Genomic DNA, 19200 nt, shown 5'->3' with positions numbered 1-19200 from the left:
CAGAGGCTTGACTGGCATTCACACTAATGTAAATTATCTTTTTTATTTCCCCAAGCTATTCATAATAGACAGATTTCTAAACTTGATACGGTTTTTTGATCTGTTATTCTCTTGATTATTTCTATTAAATGTTTATAACATTTTTATATTGCTATTCTAAAATGCTTTTACTGATGAGCAGCATTGCAATTCCTAAAAGGAAACAAATATGCTGAAATCCTCTAAGAAACTGGATGCAATAAACAAACCTTGTATTCGTTTTGAAAATCCATTGGGAAAGTGTACTTAGGACACAAACTTTGGCACGGGCCACATTCTACCATGCTGAATCAACTGCCTAGTGGTAAAAAAAACCCACAGAGCTTTGAGCAATGATTCTTCCAAACGAGCAAGGAAGTAGATTCATTGGGGTGGGGGGAGAGAACTTGCTGATACAGTTGCAGTTCTCAAGTCTGTGGAAAGTTAGGACCGGTTTATTTATTTTTCTACCCTTCCTTTCCATGAAAATAATCAATTACAAACAATATATTTGATCTGGGCTTGGACATTAGTGCTATTGCTGCAGTACTGGCTTTATGTGCTATTAGTGCCATCTGGAAGAAGACAGGTTGCAGCAATTTGCACCAGCTGCATCTTCAAATGGCTGTCCCTGGTAGAGCACTCAATTCTGAGTGTTTTATGAGCACAGGTCACAGAAGGGTGTCCTGATGCAAAAGAGAACAGGGCTTCTGCATCTTTGCTATGCAGCAGAGGGGATTTCAGTAGGTGCAGTTTGCATGTCCAGCTACACCTGCTGAATTTTTCTCTTCTGTGCATTTATTGAAAGTGCAGACCCCTTGCTTCTGTTGCATCTGGACACCCTCGATCACAGCAACAAAATTCTTGTTTTCAAGGAAACCATATGGTGCTTTGGACAGAGCTGACAAAATAAATTCTTCCCAGGACAACTGAGTTTCTTTAGTAGTAATCTGGGTATGGAACCAGACAACAAGGCTTCTCCAATACAGCAAATAAGAACCCATCTAGATTCTCTTTCAGTTAACGTAAAAGAACAAGTATAATCAACAAATCTGTGACACTTCCCTTTATAGATAAGGAGTTTCATTGCCTAAGGCTGCAATTCTAGCCTCACTTACCAGCTAATAAGTCACATTACTTCCAAGTAGATATGTCAAGGACTGCACTATTAAATGCTCAATAATAACATCTCCCAAAACAGTAAACACTCTTAAAATTAATTATTATTTTATTCTCCTGTGAAACAACTGCTGGAAAGCAAAAATGACTAAACAATGGTTGGGAAGCAATAATATTTATACAGTGGGTTAAGTACTTAATTCGTTCCAGAGGTCCATTCTTAACCTGAAACTGTTCTTAACCTGAAGCAGCACTTTAGCTAATGGGGCCTCCTGCTGCTGCTGTGCCGCCGCCACATGATTTCTGTTCTCATCCTGAAGCAAAGTTCTTAACCCGAGTTTCTATTTCTGGGTTAGCGGAGTCTGTAACCTGAAGCGTATGTAACCTGAAGCATGTGTAACCCGAGGTACCACTGTATAATTATTATTTCTACATTAAAACACTGATTTTGCATTGTAATTTAGTACCAGTAATTTTCTCTGTGGCTGCAATCTTGTGCACCCACCCCATGCACATCTAGTAAGAATCAATGGGAGTTACATACTGCAGGACAGTATTGAGTTTGTATAATTTTCTCTGAAAATAGTGAACTGATGTTAACCATAATCTTTTCATATTTCAAAATTCAATTTTCTTCTCATGGGAAGCATATCTGTGAAGCTCCCAAGAGTACAGTGTCATAATATTTAACCAATATATTCTAGGAAAAAGGCTACTAGTTCTACTAGACCAGGAATGGTGTACCGGTGGCCCTTCAAATGTTGTTGGATTCCAGCACATCAGCCCCAGCCAGCACGACCAATTGACAAGGATGGTGGGAGGGAAGTCCAACAAAAATGTTGGAACCAACAATGAGGAACTAGGGAAGGGCTGTCTAGAAAAAGGAGGAAAAAGCAGTCCACCTTCTATTCACTGCCACTTGACTCTAACAAAATATGAGGAACTTACAGATAATGAATGTTCCTTTGCCAACAAAAGGACAATATTAAGATATTTAAAAAGACCCATAGGGGTACAACATTTTTTCATTTATATGCTGCAAACAATTTTTTTAGAAATTGTAATATGCATGCATTGCCAATCTCTTCAAGAATTCCTGCTCTCTTTAAAATTACATAAAACAATTTGCTTTTTTAAGCTTTTAAAAAAATATGAAGGCATACCACCTTCACCAATGATATTTTTGGAAAATAGGCAAAAGAATGAGAGAACCTAGCTGTAACATGGAAAAGACTGAACTGCTGCCAGTATTTTTGAACTGACTTTATAACTTACAGAAAAGTGAACTCTAATCAGACTAAGCAGAAGAACCTGGAAGCATCAACTTGTACTAAAATCAGTTACTTGTAGTAGAGTGAGCTATTACAAGCACAGTAGAGTCTGTAGGACCCAGTATAACAAAAAGTAAGAAAATTTAGTGGTTTAGCGTGCAAATATATTGCCCATGCATACATTAGTACCATAGTGGTACTGTTAAAAACGGACAACTAAATTGTAGTTTCAGGTAATTATAAATGATTTCACCAATATAATCCACCATGCATACTTAAATGAATTCAAAGTACACCAAGTTACAAGGAGAAATAATCAACTCCCTAATTTTAAGAAGAAAAATACTGCATTAAGATATCAAAAAACCCAAGTCGTAAAATCTAAATTTCAACATTTGATCTCTGATTTAGTTTTCAGTTTGGAGGATGAATTTCAGCCTTGTGTCAGCCTTCAAATGTTGCTGATAGAATCTGATTTTCAGTCAAAAAAGTTTTTGAAATTTAAGTATCTTATTAACTTTTCCTAGGAAGTACATTTGTATCATTACAGATCATTACACGGCCAAATGTCTATTTTTGGTGAAATGCTGGCTGAGGTAAGTAAGCATAATGTCATGGATGCACAAAATAACTAGTTTCTGTAACCTCCAGCCATTTTCAGCTCTCTGAGCTGATGGCACTGAGGCACCCTTGTCTCTGCTGGAAATTGGTATATACTGTATAATGGGACTTCATCATCATTGCTTTCAATAATCTTTAGTATCCTGGGCCCCAACATCGTTCCTGTGGATGTTGGGTCCCTAGATATTGTTAGACTAAAACTCCCATCATCCCTGACCATCAGCTAAGATGGCTGAGAATGATGGGTGTATTTAGGTTGAAAAACACCAACCTAAGTGGATTGAACTATTTATCAGGCATTATAAAAAGCAAAACTCAAGACACTGTAACAACCTGGTCACTGAGGGAAGAATTCAAGGTGACTCTCTTCTAGTCAATCCATCAGCGCAAACATTTCTGCTTGGCAGATGAAACAATTCCCCCTATCTTCTCTTGCGTGCTATTCTGGGGGGTTCTACTGACCTTCCAGAATGGCTTTAGGGAAGGCAGAAAGGGAAAGCCCTGGTGTGCTAATGGGAGCCTTACACTGGCTTCCACTAGTGTGCTACGTTTGTTGAGTCTGGACCTATATTTTTAAAAAATCACATGTAAAGAAGAAACGCCATCAGCACAACCGGACACCTTCATCTGCCCCAGGTACAACCAAGCATGTTCTCATGTATTGGTCTCTACAGTCACAGCAAGTGCTTTAACTCTCCAATGGTTCGGCTTCACCCCCAAAGGCACACTCTTCCATTGTCTTCCGAGACAGACAAGTGCTAGCCAACCAATCCACTGAAACTGAAGCATGTTCACATACCTCAGATTTCAACTGAAAAATCAAGTACCTAATTAAATCTCTCCCAATCACTACTTGAAAAGATACTTCATTATGGAAGAAAATACAAACCATGAGCCAATGAAGCAAAGTTCTCAGAAGAGCTGGTAACAGCTGCCAAAGTCTGAGTTCTTATGAAACGTTAAATGCAACATTTACACTACATAAATGCTAGTAAATTTAAATGCAGAGCCAATACCACTGCTGACTATCTTCTGGGGCTTTTTTTAATGTCCCCTTCAACGCACATCTGTTTTTACACACAGCCATCTTACCTAGGTAGAGTGATGAGTTTTCTTTCTTGACATTGTCATCCAAGTAGGTTGGTCCCAAGGTGTAGATGGGTGTGGAGCCCATGCCAATGAGAATTTGGGCACAAATAAATAAAGCTACATAGAGTGAGTGGTCCTTTCCACCTGAATCCCTGAAACACTCTGGCAACTCCGCATGGTCTTTGGAGTTATTGCCAGTCATGCACAAGCCGTCATTAGAGACAGAAGAGTTCAATTCCTGGATCTGATATGGTGGAGAGATGAAATGAGGTAAAGAAAACATGGCAGCCCCAAGTGCAATAAATAATCCACCGACAGCAAGCCACAGAGGCCTTCGTCCTCGTCCCCCAAAGTAACTGATGAAAACCACTACCACCAGGCTGCCAATATCAAAACAGCTGACCAGCAGCCCAGACTCAGAACTTTTCAGACTGTACCTCCTTTCAATGGTGGTGATAACACTGCTCAGATAGCCAGAGACCATAAGGGACTGGATGAAAGTCAGGAAGCACATGCACACCAAGAAGAACCTAGAATCTATCAATACTACATTGAGAAATTTTCTACCTGGGATTGCCAGCAGCGTAGAAGCTGGTGAAACCCCTTTACTAATGCTGGCAGAGTTATTGCAGCCTGTTCTTTCAGCAAAACTCCCAATTCTTGAAAAACTGGAAGCTGTAAAAGAGAACATAGTCCTGGAAGAAGCAGTAGCAGCAGCAGCAACATTGCTGCGATGTGCTAATGTGTCAGGGTCAAGGCCACATCTCTGATCAGAACCCCCCTGGAAGCTCTGTAAGTTCCTTTTGGCTGTAATGAGAGCACTTTGTGAGGTGTTAATCGGTGGAACAGATCCATTCAGAACCGGCAAGCTCTTGGACCTGAAGCTCTCATCTGGCTTTTCTGGCTGCTGTCCCCCAAGAGAATTTGGGCGCTGGTGCTTCTGCTGCTTTGTTATCCCTGACAAAAGCATGCTGATCACAAGCCCAGTTTGGACTGAGAGTTACCACTTTCCAATCAGATGCATAATCTCGTTGAAAATCAATGCTGTCTTTTCATCCCATGAGCACGCAAGCATGCACTGTGGCTTTCAACATCAGCCACAGCCACTCTGGAATAAAGGAGTCTGCAATCCAACACTGTCAAATCAGTGCATCAGAGCACGTGCCCAGCAGATTCTTTTGTGGCTCCATCCTTCTTAGTACTGCTTAAGGACCTGTTCCCCCCTGCCAGCAGCTGAGCTATAAACGGATCGGACTGGGCCTCTCCCCCTCTGCAAGCACATTCCCACGTGGATTAATTGGACACGTTTAGCAGCGAAGAAGTGCCAGAGCTCTTAGAGAAACCTAGCAGCTCTGGGAAAGAGTCCTTGAATGCCTGCATCATCGGCCACCAGGATATGGATTTGAAGGATGTCCTCTCCCTGTCTCCAGTTTAAAGACTCCTGGTGGTAAATCTGCCAATCTGTAAGGCAGAGAGAGAGAGAGAGAGAGAGAGAGATCAAGTAAAGAAGGTCAGTATGCTGCTTTTGTCCTGCTTCACCCAGCAGTAGTTCCCAGCTGCTGCTCCCTGGGGCTAGAAAAGGACACAGCAATCTCTATTATCAGGCACTCTCCCCTGAACAATAAAAGCAGGATGGCTGGAATCTTCTTGCCCTCCACTACAATCAGAAGCAGTAACAGCCTATTGATATGACATTCATTTTAATAAATGAGAAGTGGTTACAGCATCAACACAACAAAAAATTATCCCTCGAAAATATATGAAGGCAAAATCAGGTTCATTTCAGCGATTTCTTTCCCCACCTCACCAGCCTACCCTTTGTAAAAAGAGATATTTATAAAAGAATTACATGCATAACACACAAGTGTCCTTATGCAGACACTATAGCCCCTTTTATTAACTCTGATGCAATAGCAAATGTCAACATACTAACTCCTTTATTTTCATGGCTAAAAATAAATATACTGGAATAAATATTCAATTACAAATAGCAAGACATCAGAGACTGTCTGCACCTCATCCATTTTGCTTCCTTGGGCTCCTGATAACAAGGACTGGAGTTTCACAGGAGGCTCTCCGAAAGACAAGGGAAAAAATAGGCACAGGAAATAAAGAAAATCTCAGTACATATCTGACAGACATGTACCATCCCAATATCAACATACAAGACAAGCATTATTTGTATGTCTCTGGTACACAGTAATGGCAAGCAAGTGCAATTTCATGCACATATCTGCATGCTCAAAACACCCTCACACAGGCAGTCTTGGGGCACAGAATGATCCACACAGCCACATGCATCAGTGTGTTTGGCCAGAAAAAAGTGCCCATCTGCATCTCCATCTGGAAGAGTAACATTTATAAAGCTCCGTGCTTGGCTTTGTGAGCGTTTGCCTGGGCTTTGTGCTAAAATATAAAGGCACCGCTACATACTGGGATATATAAAAAAAAATCGAAATTAAAAGGCAGGGGAAGGCGCAAAGAATCCGTTTAACTAGACAGCTGCCGCTGCCATGCAGCAGCCTGCACAATAAGTTCCATGCACGCGGCATGCACACTGCCTTCCCAAAGAGCTAGAAACCAGTTCGCACACGCCAGTCTGTCTGTAACATATTTTAATCTCTGAAACTCCAGGACTTTCGGAGCAATTCTAAACCCGCACCCTCGGAAGCAAGTCCCGCTGAGTTCATCGGCAGTTAAACGTGCATAGGACTGTCACCTTAGATGACTTCCTATTTCCACAAGTTCTCCCTAATACTATTACCCCATCCCTGTGCACCGACTTCACATTCTCCTAAGGAAACAAAGCTGGCCACTTAGTGGTCGTGCCTAGGTGGAAGAGATGCCTCTGTGTCCGCCCCCAGACTCTCCCACCGGCTTTTGTCTCCTTTCTAGCTGTGGGGGCTCGCTCCGTGCAGCGCCGAGTCCCAAAACTTTAAGCCTCGAGGAAGCTCACAGGGAAGGCAGATCTGGAAGAAGTTAAAGGGAACCCGCGAAGGAACAAGGGAAGGGGGGGGGGATCAAGCGGGGGGGGGGAGAGAGAAGCGCGAAGGGATTATAATGCAAGGCATCCCTCCCCGCCATCCAACAGCACCCTTCCGAGATGAAGAAACAGCCTATTACTCACACAGCTCGCTGGCTCGTATCCGTGGGAAGCCGGGAGGGAAAGCGGTGGGGGGGGGGGGAGGAATGGAAAGGCGAGAGAGGCAGGAGGAAGGGCAGAAAGCCAGCCGCCCCGGCTCTAGCTGGGTTGCTACCGCCTGTAGGTAGCGACTCCCCGGTGTCTCCCCTTGAACTCCCTTCCTCACCCGGCCTGACACTCAATGCGGAGTTTCCTCCCCCCCCCCCTCGCGCCGTCTCTAGGAGCGAGGCCGCGTGGAGCGCGCAGGCGCACTCCGTCCCCTCCCCTCTCCTTTGTGAGGAGAAACGTCTCCCAGCGGCTGTGTCGATCCACCTGCTCCTGCCTTTCCAAGAGGGACGCAGATTGGCTTCCCCTGGAGTCAAGAGAGGGAGCCGCGAGGCTGGCGAAGAACCGCCACAGAGAGGAACTCTCGCCGGAAGGGGCAAAAGAAGAGAGAGAGAGCCCTACCCATAGAAGATTCCGTGGCGAGCACACACAACACACCAGCATTCTCCTCAGAGCCGAAATCCCCTCGCCGCCCTTCGGCTGAAGTGGGCTTGTTCCAGTGATAATAAAATAAAAAAATCCACCCCAGAAATGCAGTCCTATATGCACGCTAAGGGGGAAACCCGTTGAATGTAGCGGGAGTCCCTTCAAAGTAAACTCGCTATGGGTAGAGCGGTTGTGTTTTACAGTTAGTAGGAGTAGCCGTAATCATAATTAATACATATTTATACAGCGAAATTAATTTAACAGTATAATAAAATCTAGTTCCTGCGCACCTGAGACAGCACACCAAGATAAGGCCACAAAGATACATTTTTTAAAAAAGGCGTTTTAAAGGGTGTGGGAACAATGCACCAGCAGATTCCCCTCCATTAAAAGCACCAGAAGAATGAAAAAAAAGTCTTCACTGACCCTTTACCTGCGAGGAACCAAAAAAGGTCACAATGGTACATATTATGACAACAAAAGAGCTAATTTGTTTAGCTATCTTAACTGACAAGATTACCTATCAATGACAAGATTACCTATCAATGTGAGTTACTTAAATGCTGAAAACTCTCAAGCCATAACTTTCCTTTGAGCCATAGCATATTTTATTTATTACAATTAAAGCTTGCCTTTCATTCAGGGAGCACAAGGTGGCATACATGGGTTTCTCAGAGAGTTTCCCATCCTGGCATGGAAAAGATGTGGACTGTTGCTTCAGTAAAGTTGGTTTGTCGTGCACCTTCAGACCATTTCCACTCAAGGCTATAACATGCTAATCCAAATAGAATTGACTGTCACTTTAGCAGGGCCATTCCTACCATTTAGGCAAAGTAAGACAGCCACCTCAGGTACACTGTCTCACTGCCAGTGTTGGATTAAGATTCAACTGCCAAATCAGCTTCTTTCTATACAAGAAATGCATAAGGGAAATCAATCTTGTCTTTCGCATCAGACAACAAATTGTCTTGTGCCTGCCATGCAACATTAGTCATGCAATTTCAGACTAAAATTGCCATCAAGAACCTGAACCATGTGCACACCTCTACACACATTTATCCACAAATCGTATTTATTTAGATTTTGACCTCATTCCACTCCAACAGCTTTCTAATTGCATATCATACCAAGAGTTGTGCTTACAACTTCTACAACATTTCAGAACATACAGGTGGGCACTGCTATATGTATAATAAATAAAAAATAATACAAACTTGAATGAGACGGCAAACATTGAGGACAGCACATTCTATCATATATTAACAAAAGGCATATTGCAATTTCTCTTTTATATTTACCTAGGAAAGAAATAATTATAAATTTAAAAATAAACTTTTGTGAGTTCTTTGATGTACTCTGTATACCAGAGGGCCAAGTTATTACTCACATGTGTCCTGTGCAGCAACTCGTATCAGTAGCACTGCCTCCTGCTGTTCTGAGGATCTTAGTGTCCCCATATATTGTGGCTCTTGCTCCTCCCTCTGGGAGAAGTAGAGCAAGTGACAGAGTTTTCAGTAACCAATCACAATCATGCAATGTCACCTCTAGCCTTCAAGTGTTACTTCAGTTCCCTGAATTGGTCAAATCAACACATATGCACACATCCCCATTTGGCTTGCCAGTGATAACCATTGGATCTCCATTTCAATCATGTATTCTGGCTTTTTCTTAACACGCTGATGTATGGAATTTACACTAGTCTGGCAATATAGATGGGGGTTTGGGGTATGGTTTCAGTTTATTTCGTATGGTGTCTTCCTCTGGTCCACAACCTGGACAAATGCAAAGTCTGCCTGTCAATTAACTGCTGGCTTAATTTTTAATGCCACTTATACCAGGCATTTAGTCAGTTCCAGGGCCTCACATGCCCAGAGTCCAAAACATAGGTTTTCTTAATCTCTTTATCACAGGAACAATTTCTGATTTTTTAATCCAATTTCAGTGCATGATTGCTCTAAATCTTCCACTGCAGCTAAATATTGTTGCATACCACTCCCAAGTGGTGCAAGATTCCAGGGCTTCCAAGCGCTTTGAGTAAGTTCCCGTTTCCTTTTGGGAATGAGGCCCAGCAGAGACTGTGGTTTCATTATAATAGATAGGTATATTTAGATATATTTACAACCTGTCTACAATGGAGGGGTTCGCAGCATTAACACCCCAAAAAGTCCTATACCGCAGCTTTGGATTCAAACAGAAATCAAACGTAGCTCTCAAACGTTGCTCCAGCTTGCTGCTTTCTTTCTAGGTCACTTCACTGCCCACTCTGCTCCCAACTCCGGCCTTTTCTGTTGAGGGAGGCTCCCCCAACAATTTGCCATCTCGCACTGAGCCCCTTAATTCCCTTCACTTGTTAAATTGAAAGAGGGGGATGCAGATTTTATAGTCATATTGGCAGGGGTAGACCAGATGACCCTTGGTCAGTTCTGGGGGGGGGGGGAGTCATACTGATGTATATTTTGCTTTAGGTGGTTTAGTTTGGTCAGAACTGAATATAGTGGTACCTCAGGTTACATACGCTTCAGGTCACAGACTCTGCTAACCCAGAAATAGTGCTTCAGGATGCGAACAGAAATCGTGCTCCGGCGGCACAGCGGCAGGAGGCCCCCATTAGCTAAAGTGGTGCTTCAGGTTAAGAACAGTTTCAGGTTAATAACGGACCTCCGGAACGAATTAAGTACTTAACCCGAGGTACCACTGTATACACAAAATGCAAAATCTATTACTTTTGGTAAATGAGCCACCATAGCCTAGGGTTGCCATACGACTGGAATTTGCCGGACATAGACAGGATTTGGCTATCTGTAATTTCCTGGACATATTTGGAGTACTGGATCCAAAAGCAGCGTCCGGGTGCAAAACTGATTAAATGTCCAGGAAAACCTGGATGTATTGCATCAGATGTTGGCAGTGTTGATTTTGCCAATTTTCCTTTTTTTTAAAAAAAATGCTCAATTTCTTTGTGATTTTGCAAATCCATCCGGATTTTCACCTTTTGAAATATGGCAACCCTAGACTAAGAATCTACAGGAGTGAAGAAACCTCCCAGGCAAGAAAAGGAAGGAGAGAGCAGCCAAACATCACAGTGCCACAACCAGTGAGTGAGACTGAGGCCTACATGTGTATTCAAGCCTAGGACTATGTAACAAAAGATAGGCCTGAAAGTACAATCACTCACCTGTGGATAATATTTGACTCCATTCTCCTTCATTTTTGTTTACTGCTTTACAATAAATGTTGTGTCTGAGTTGTTCCTTATCGTTAAATACATCTTAGCTCCTATTGCTGTATCCCCACTTGAAACATGAACCTGCTTGGCCTAGGGGCTCCACACACTATTTTGAGGCCTTGCCAGTCTTCCATCCTTTTATAGTTTTGAACCCAGGTCCCTTAGTTTGACCACAACAAAAGGTTGCCAGTGGGAAAAGAAATTCTGTACCTACCTGCTCAGGGCAGAACCAGTTATGACCTTGATTCAGCCAATTCAGTAGCTGGTTAGAAGGGAGGCCTGTATAACCACAGCGCTCTCCAGTATTTCATCCCATTTGAATGAATATGTCTGAGCTGACCTAGGTTGTTTTAAGATCAGCTGGAGATAGGACTGTTGTAATTACAGTTACTGCATCACAGAGCAGGGTGAAAGCAGGATCCAATCAGGAAACAAAGTTCCCTCATTGCTTATGATGAAACATTGCAAGCCAATTATTTAGTTTCTTAGGCTGCAATCTTATGAACTCAGTGGGGCTTACTTCTGAGTAGACAAGCAGAAAGTTGCACTTTAAAATACTTTAGCACATTAAACCAGCCTTTCCCAACCTGGTGCCCTCCAGATGTTTTCCAGAACAACAGTAATATTCACTGGGCTTTTGAGTCTTGCTTGATTGGTGCCACTTCAATTCTCTCATGTTGCTAGTCCTATACAATACATTCTTCCACTTGTAGTCACATTGGATCAGGGACAACATAAACAAATCCCATCACTAATATCCCTGTGCTTCAAATAACCCAGTAAATATAAATAAATCAGATAGTAGTGACATCAGAAAGAACTCAGCAGATCAGTTGTTTTCTTCTGAGTTGGAATTCTACAGACATTCCACATTTCTATGTATATTCATAGGATTACAGTCAGACATCCCTATCCCATCACTAGCTGTACCTATTGAGGTGCAAGGAATGTCTTGCTAAAATAGCATCCTGCATGAAGCAAGGGGGACCCAGAGGAACCAGGTGCAGAAGACAAAGGTGCTGCTTGTAATGATGGGGTGGTGAAAAGTTGCACATGATGACAATCCCTCTGCCATTTACTCCTTGTAGCTACTGTACATGAACCCTGCCCTTTTTTTTCTTTGACAGAACCAGCCTACCTCTTAGCCCCTCAGGCAGCAGGTTGGGAATAGCAGCAGATTGGTGTACCGTCCCTGGTCAGGTCAGGCCAGGCCACCCAACCACCACCACCAACTCTAGGAGCTATACTGCTACTTTGCAGCGTCATAAAAGTGGTCAGTAGTGCTTCTACAAGGCTCTCTGGTGGTACGGATATGGTTGGACACAGGATGATGGACTAGATGGGCCTTTGATCTGATCCAGCAAGGCTCATATTATTTTATGTACTGTTCTAGAGTTTTGTTACAAATGGGAAGAGGGGGCTTCTGATCAACTCCATCAGCTGGCTATAGAGTGGGGGTTGAGAACCTCCATGTGTTCTTTCTATCATCCCTGGCCATGAGTCATGGTGCCTGGGGCGGATGGAAGTTGGAGCCCAACAACACCTGGAGAGTTGTAGGTTCCCCATTGCTGGTGTAGAAAGAGGAAGAGTACAGTAATATGCTGTCACTACTTGCCCATCATTTGACCAACCGAGATAGATCTGAAAGAAAAGGGCAGTTTCTGCTCTTTGTGGATTTATCCCATAGATGGTTGGTGGAGTTGATTTCACAGCTGTTCTTTCTAATCTTCATCTGTTACTCTCACACATATTGTGGTCCACCACTGAAAAGAACTGAGAACAACAGAACATAGAAAGTATATGTGTATTTTTAATATTAAACAGTAAGCGTTTGACATATAGATCAAACACTTTATGCCTTTAGCTTCTGTTCAGCTAATGTTGACAATAGGTGACAATAATACAGGAACAGAGTAATATTTTCACCATTAACCATGGAAGTGGGCTGGAACACTGTTGTACCAAAACTCTAGAAAAAGCACAATATTACATTTAAAAATAACAACAACCCTGTCAAGCTTTTACAAATTTTCGGCATCCCACACAGTGCTTTATTCCGAATAGATCTAAGTCAACAGGACACTTTTGAATATTTTACCCCTAATTCACATTACAAATGCTAATGTTCTACTGTGCCAGCCTTAAATGTCAAGGTCATTCATGACTAAAAGTTTAGCTATTTTATGTAAAAGGGTTCCTGCTGTTTCCATGGTTTCACCTGAAATGTACCCTGGGCTTTTGTTGTTGAAGATCCTTGAAACTCACTCCAACCAGAGAGAGAAAAGGCAGCTTTTAAATAGTCTGCTTGGCTTTGTCTCTAACAAATGGTTGTATAAAGTTCTGCATCATAAACACAAAAATAGCTCTTTGGATTATGCCGCCCTTCTAAACCTATTCCTGGATGTATTGCATTTACTCTAAATTTTATCATGCAAAGATGTGATGTTCTTTCTCTAGAAATGTTACCTTTTTAAGAGTACTAAAGTGCATTTAAGATGGCATCCATTCCGACCAAAACGAGGAAGGAGCAAAAGAGCTATACCTTTCGGGAACTGATTTTAAAAGTATTAATTGGTGTAATGATTTTATGAGCAAGAACTATAACTGTTCTTATAAGCCCACCACCTCTACCATCAATCTCAGCTTGGTGTGAGTTAGGGAAAATATTTTATTTGTTTGGTTGTATCCAACTGTAGTTAGTGTCTACAGCTGCAGCTTTCAATGGCAAATGCCCAGATAATGCAGTAGCCAATATAGCTCCACAGCCTGAGTCCTAGGGTAGCCAGACGCAAAGAGGACAGGGCTCCTGCATGTTTAACAGCTGTGTAAAAGAGGTAGTTTCAGCATCTACTTTCCCATCCCTCTTCTTCACAACTGTTAAAGATACAAGAACCCTGTCCACTTTTGCATCTGGCCACCGCACAGCAGAAATAGGCAGGTTACAGGATAATGTGGTGTGCTTTGGGTTTTACTAGAACCCTGAGGATCTGCTAAAGTGCTGAACGAAACCCTGTGGAGGCCCCGAGGCCAGGGGTCAGCAATCTTTTTCAGCCGTGGGCCAGTCCACCATCCCTCAGACCATGTGGTGGGCCGGAATATATTTTTTTTTTGGGGGGGGGGGAATGAACAAATTCCTATGCCCCACAAATAACCCAGATATTCATTTTAAATAAAAGGACACATCCTACTCATGTAAAAATACGCTGATTCCCAGACCTGGAGCGGGCTGGATTGAGAAGGCGATTGGGCCGGATCTTGGGCCTTAGGTTGCCTACTCCTGCCCTAGGCAGCCAAAATATCGGGGACCCCCGCTCTAGTGGGATAGCATTGAACTAAGAAAGCTTGACTGTAATTTTCTTTCAAGGTCAAATCAATATTATTTTGATCCATTGTCACGTGGCCCCTAAAAGGCATGGAGCCCATAGGCCATAGGCCGGTGTCTACTCAGCCTATTTAGTAATCTGGCACTGCTGTTAACCAGGCACAGAGTCGTAGGGAGGGCAGCAATGTAATCTTAGGATTAAAGAACAGGATGCTCATGCACATACCAGGAATTTGTTTTTAGTCCCAGTTCTACCACACACATAAATCCACTTCTGTCAATCTGCCAGTGAAGATGCCAACACTAAGGACTATTACATGAGAACCCATGACTCTTTGTAATAAAGACAATATCACATCACACAAACAGAAAAGCCCACAATCCTTTAAGCAACACAATTCTTATTTACCTTTGTAGATTGTTTACATCTGAAATCCTGTTAAGAGGCCTAGAGCACATAGAACACATGATTAGAGTCACCAGTTTTGACTGTGTCCATTGTATTTTTATGGGAGGGGGGACACTGTTGCACTGATTTAATCAATATGATGCCATGTTTTTAGTGCAGTTTCAACCCAGAAACAAACTTCAAAGGGTTTAGGCTTATATCATTTACATTTTGAGAGAGGAAAATAAGAAATCCTAAACTTGCTAGTTTTTGTATGCTAAGGGGGCAAAGTATTCTGAATGCTTTGCAGACTCCCCACCCGCACCCCACGCACTTTCTTTAAAATAAAATTTAAACCATCATCTTTCCATCAGTAAATATGCAGACTTTCACCCATTTAATTAACCTAGGGCTAAATCTAGATTGTTATATTGTTGGGTGGGGAAAAAAGAAACAATATAGTTTAATCCCATCAAGGACGTTTTCTGCATCTCCCTATAAGTCTTACACTGAAATATCAAAAGGCTTTTTATATAAAATGTTACATTTTAAGTCAATGCCTAGCGAGCCGCATGCCATCCAGTGACAATAACAAGATTTGTGAATAGTACTTGCTGCACACACTGCTTGTAGAACCCTTGTATTCATGAGATCTCTTTGTATCTTGTCATCTACCATGTGACATATGTGCTAACAGGCAGATGTAAGAGCCAGATGGAGTTTGAGCAAGCCAGTCAAACCTCAGAACTGAATCTCTCACACTCACTCACTCTCGCTTCCCTTCCATTTCTGAAAAGAAGGAAGCCAAGGACAATGGAAAGAATGTTTTAGAGAGCATTCTGATTCCAAGCATAGAACAAATAATCTGCTGAAAGAAAACGAGCAAATATTTCTTATTTACTGCAGTTGCATTTATACTGTGCCCTTTCATTTAGGGTACAGCATTTTAAAACAATTTAAAGCAATACAATAAGCTTAGAGTTCTTTTCTAGAAAGTATCATAGCAAAAATAACCCCAGTGTAAGATGCCTCCAACTAAACAAAAACATCTAACCTCCCATGTCAAGAAGATACTAAGGGCTACATCCAACATTATCTGCTAGAGCACATTTTCGCCTTCCCTCTGCTTACTGCCCAATATTTCAGAATGATTCTGCACACTTCCTATAAAGTACGCAGGTGCTGTGGCTTTTTCTGTTGGCATGTTCACTGTTGGCATGTTTATTGCAAAGATGCTCTGTTTGACTCCTCTTTTGCTGCACATGATCGAAAAGGCAAAATTGAGGGGCACAGAAATATACAGGGCAGGGGCACTGCCAGCTACTTAAAAAGCCACAACCCCATGTGCCCATATGCAAATTTGCATAACATCTGCATATGTTAGATTCTATATAGAGATGCTTCTGGGCAAATTAAGACAGCAGGTAGCTGGGGTCTCAATAGCAATACACTTTGCAATATGACAGCAAAGTTTAAAAACACACACATTATTTAAATGTTTAAATCAAGAGAGGGAAGGGGGCAAGAGATCCTGGACCTTGCACAAAGGACCCACCACTCAGTGCAGAGCCCCAGGCCACCCCATAAGAATTAAGAATCCATTGGCTAACATTTTTTTTTAATTTATTTTTTTTACATGAATGAGAAGAGAGCAGTTATTCCTTATTTTATTCCTTCACTACGTGACCTCTTTTTGTGGATTTGTTCTTGTGGACTGTTTTCTAAAATGCAGCCATCAGCGGAATGACTAACAGAATGAATAGGATAGGGATTCGCAATTTTACTCCAATGCCAGAATTGCTTGAGGCATCATGTGTATTTTTAAACGCTTCTGTGCCAGAATGGGCAAATGTATAGTGGGTGACTAATTCTAATGCTTGGAGTATGTACATATTTGCTTCCCTTAATTTGCCATCTACAATTTTCAGCCATTTACTCAGGAGACCTCCTAAATGTTTAGTTATAGGGGTCATATCTGAGCACATTGTGCAGCATCCTCATTTCACACATGCAGGCACATGTGATGTATCTTGCTTTATGTTCTGCTTTCACATATAAAGCACAATACCACCAGCAGTTGCAGACCAGAATGTGTTATTCCAGCAGTAGCCAAATGTCACCAGCGAGCATATCAGGGATTGTAGGAGTCAGGGATTGTGGGAGCTGTAACCCAACAGCACGGAAGGCATCAATATTATTTGATTTGATTTCCCTGTTCTATTTCCAATACTGCAGTGACATAGCCAACCAATGGCAATTTTTCATAAAAGCATCTATCGTACAACATTTGCAGAGCAATGCGTTGTGATTATTTTCATACATTGAGGTATTGATTTTGCACATGTGGTGCCATCAGGGAAAGACTTTGAGGAAGAAATTCAGGTCCCTACTTTAAAAACTTTTTTTAAAAAGTTATAATATTTAACGCCATCTTCTTCCAAACTAGCTGCAGAATAATTCTTGGAACAGGGAAGCACTGGGGTCTTTTACAGATTTTCGCAGGAGAGGCCAGAGAGATTTTCTGCTCTATTTCAAAAAGCCACAGTGTGCATTTTATCCTGGTACTGCTGAGTGGTAAAAAATCATGACAACCCCTTTTAAAAAGAAGTACAAAGTGGTGGGAATCCCATTAAAGCACTTTTCTATTCCCATCTAGCCAGAGTGCTTGCAAGCCTTGCATCTGACTCAGAGTTATTGAATAGAGCGGCATATGATGGGCAAGTTATCTGCCTGACTTTGCTATTTGTGAAAATATTTTCAGCTGTCAGGCATTTTCCTATTTTGAGGAGAAACTGTTACTCTCCTTCTGTTCTTCCGGAGCCTTTGAATGCCATAAAGATTAAAAAGTTAATGGAGACTTGTCATCATGGGTGGGGAAGGTTTCTGGCCCAGCAGGGCAAATTTTTATCACCCCACTCCCACCCTAGGGGCTAACTTTCAATCATCTGATGTAATGACAGTGTCACATGACTGACAGGCAGGCAGTCCCACCCACCTGTCAAAGTTGACCTGGGAGTCAGGGGCTGCACATTCCTCTCAGGGAGCACACTGACAAAGCAGCACTCAGCTGTACAAACCCATTGTAAAAGGCAATCTGAACTCCATAAAGCCCAATCTTAAAAGTTTATAATATGCATTTACTGTATTTTATTCTTGAAGTTTTTAATGTAAAATACCATGGTATTTTACCACAGCAACTACATTGTTTGTTTGTTTGTTTCTTTCTTTGTAACAAGCGGGACCAAACAAGGTCACAAAACATAAAGCCAAAACAAACTATTAAAAAGTACAAGCTTGAAGTTCATTATAAAATACAGTGATTCTAGAATTACTACTACTACTACTACTACTACTACAGCTACTACTCCTAGCAGTTGTACTGTTAATAGCATGTTCTTGCTGAAACTTAATTTCAGAATTTCATGCTGCACTCTCCCTAATTCTTAGACTCCATGAGCCTTAACAGTAGTAGATTCTTGCAGGATCTGTTTCTCTAAGTAGAGATCTTCGTACATATTTCTAGATAGGATATTTTCATGACTTCTATTTATAGATGGTTATATAAGGGGTGGAGATGCAGAGTGTTGTTCACTTTGATGATAAAACTGTTTTTCCTTGATAGGCAGATAAAAGTCCAACTAAATATAGCAATCATCTGGTTATGGAATCAAAGGAGGCAAAACCTTTTGAAAAGAAACAGGCAAAAGTGGCAGGCCGAAATTCTGAAACAATTACCTGGTGCTCCTATGCACACAATATATGTGTAAAAAAAGACATGCCCTCTCATTAGGATAATAAAGATGACGACGACGTACTACCTAGCATTTGTAAAGTGCTTTTGAGTGTTCCAAGCACTGTATGTGTGTTATTATTACAGCAGCCCTGTGAAGTAAGCCTTTATTATTGTCCCCCATACTGCAGAAGGGGTGACTGAGGCTGAAAGAGAGAGTAACGTAGTTAGGGCCAGCTAGTAAATTCATAGTTGAGGCAAGATTCAAAAAAGTTCTGCTCTGTATCTCAGCCTCTTAGATGCTATGCTGCACCAGCTCTTCAAACGCACATCCACCACCGCTCTGCAATTCAGGTATGCTCTTCACATTCTGCATGCTTAAATACAGCAAAGAGAAAAATGTGCAGGTTTTCAGGACAGTGCTTTGAGTCAAGAGAAAGTAATGTGTGAAGGAGCTCTCGGTAACACTTGCATATCTTTTGCAAATAAGAGAGTGACACTCAGGAGTCCATAAATAGAACAAATATGTTTGCTTCTCCTGATTCATCTGGCCATATGCAGTGCTCTGTGTTTTTGCAAACAGCCTTTATTTCTTCATGCTGCAAACTCCTGTTTAATGGAGGAAGCACTCGCAAGACACCTACTGGGCAGTACCTGACTCTACAGAACTGAAGAAGGTAAAGCTAGCTACAATTTAAATGTCACAGTTCAAATCTAAGCAGCTAGGCTTTTAAAAATAAGCCAGAGAGACACACGTTTCTGAGTCACAAAAGCCATTTTATAATTTGTCCAGAAGAGGGCAT

The 19200-nt window shown here is 41.9% G+C and overlaps 1 protein-coding gene across 3 annotated transcripts in view; it reads right to left on the bottom strand.

Moving 5' to 3' along the window:
- The window catches only part of SLCO5A1 (solute carrier organic anion transporter family member 5A1), a 59743-nt gene extending 48412 nt beyond the window's left edge, over positions 1–11331 (bottom strand). The window contains exons 1-2 of one of the 3 annotated variants that reach the window (XM_083747691.1): positions 11172–11331; positions 4122–5579 (exon numbers count right to left, since the gene is read on the bottom strand). In XM_083747691.1, the coding sequence (XP_083603817.1) occupies positions 4122–5088 (967 nt within the window). In that variant the 5' untranslated portion in view covers positions 5089–5579; positions 11172–11331. Of the gene's footprint in view, positions 1–4121; positions 5580–7245; positions 7769–11171 lie in introns of those variants that run through there. The other 2 variants (XM_083747692.1, XM_083747693.1) reach the window with 2 other exon arrangements.
- Between the last annotated feature and the right edge of the window lie 7869 nt (positions 11332–19200).

The sequence above is a fragment of the Podarcis gaigeae genome (assembly GCF_964106915.1).
Source record: "Podarcis gaigeae genome assembly, chromosome: 7".
NCBI classification, from domain to species: Eukaryota; Metazoa; Chordata; class Lepidosauria; order Squamata; family Lacertidae; genus Podarcis; species Podarcis gaigeae.
Note: the sequence above shows the minus strand (reverse complement) of the source record. Positions and strands in the feature narration are given on the sequence as shown.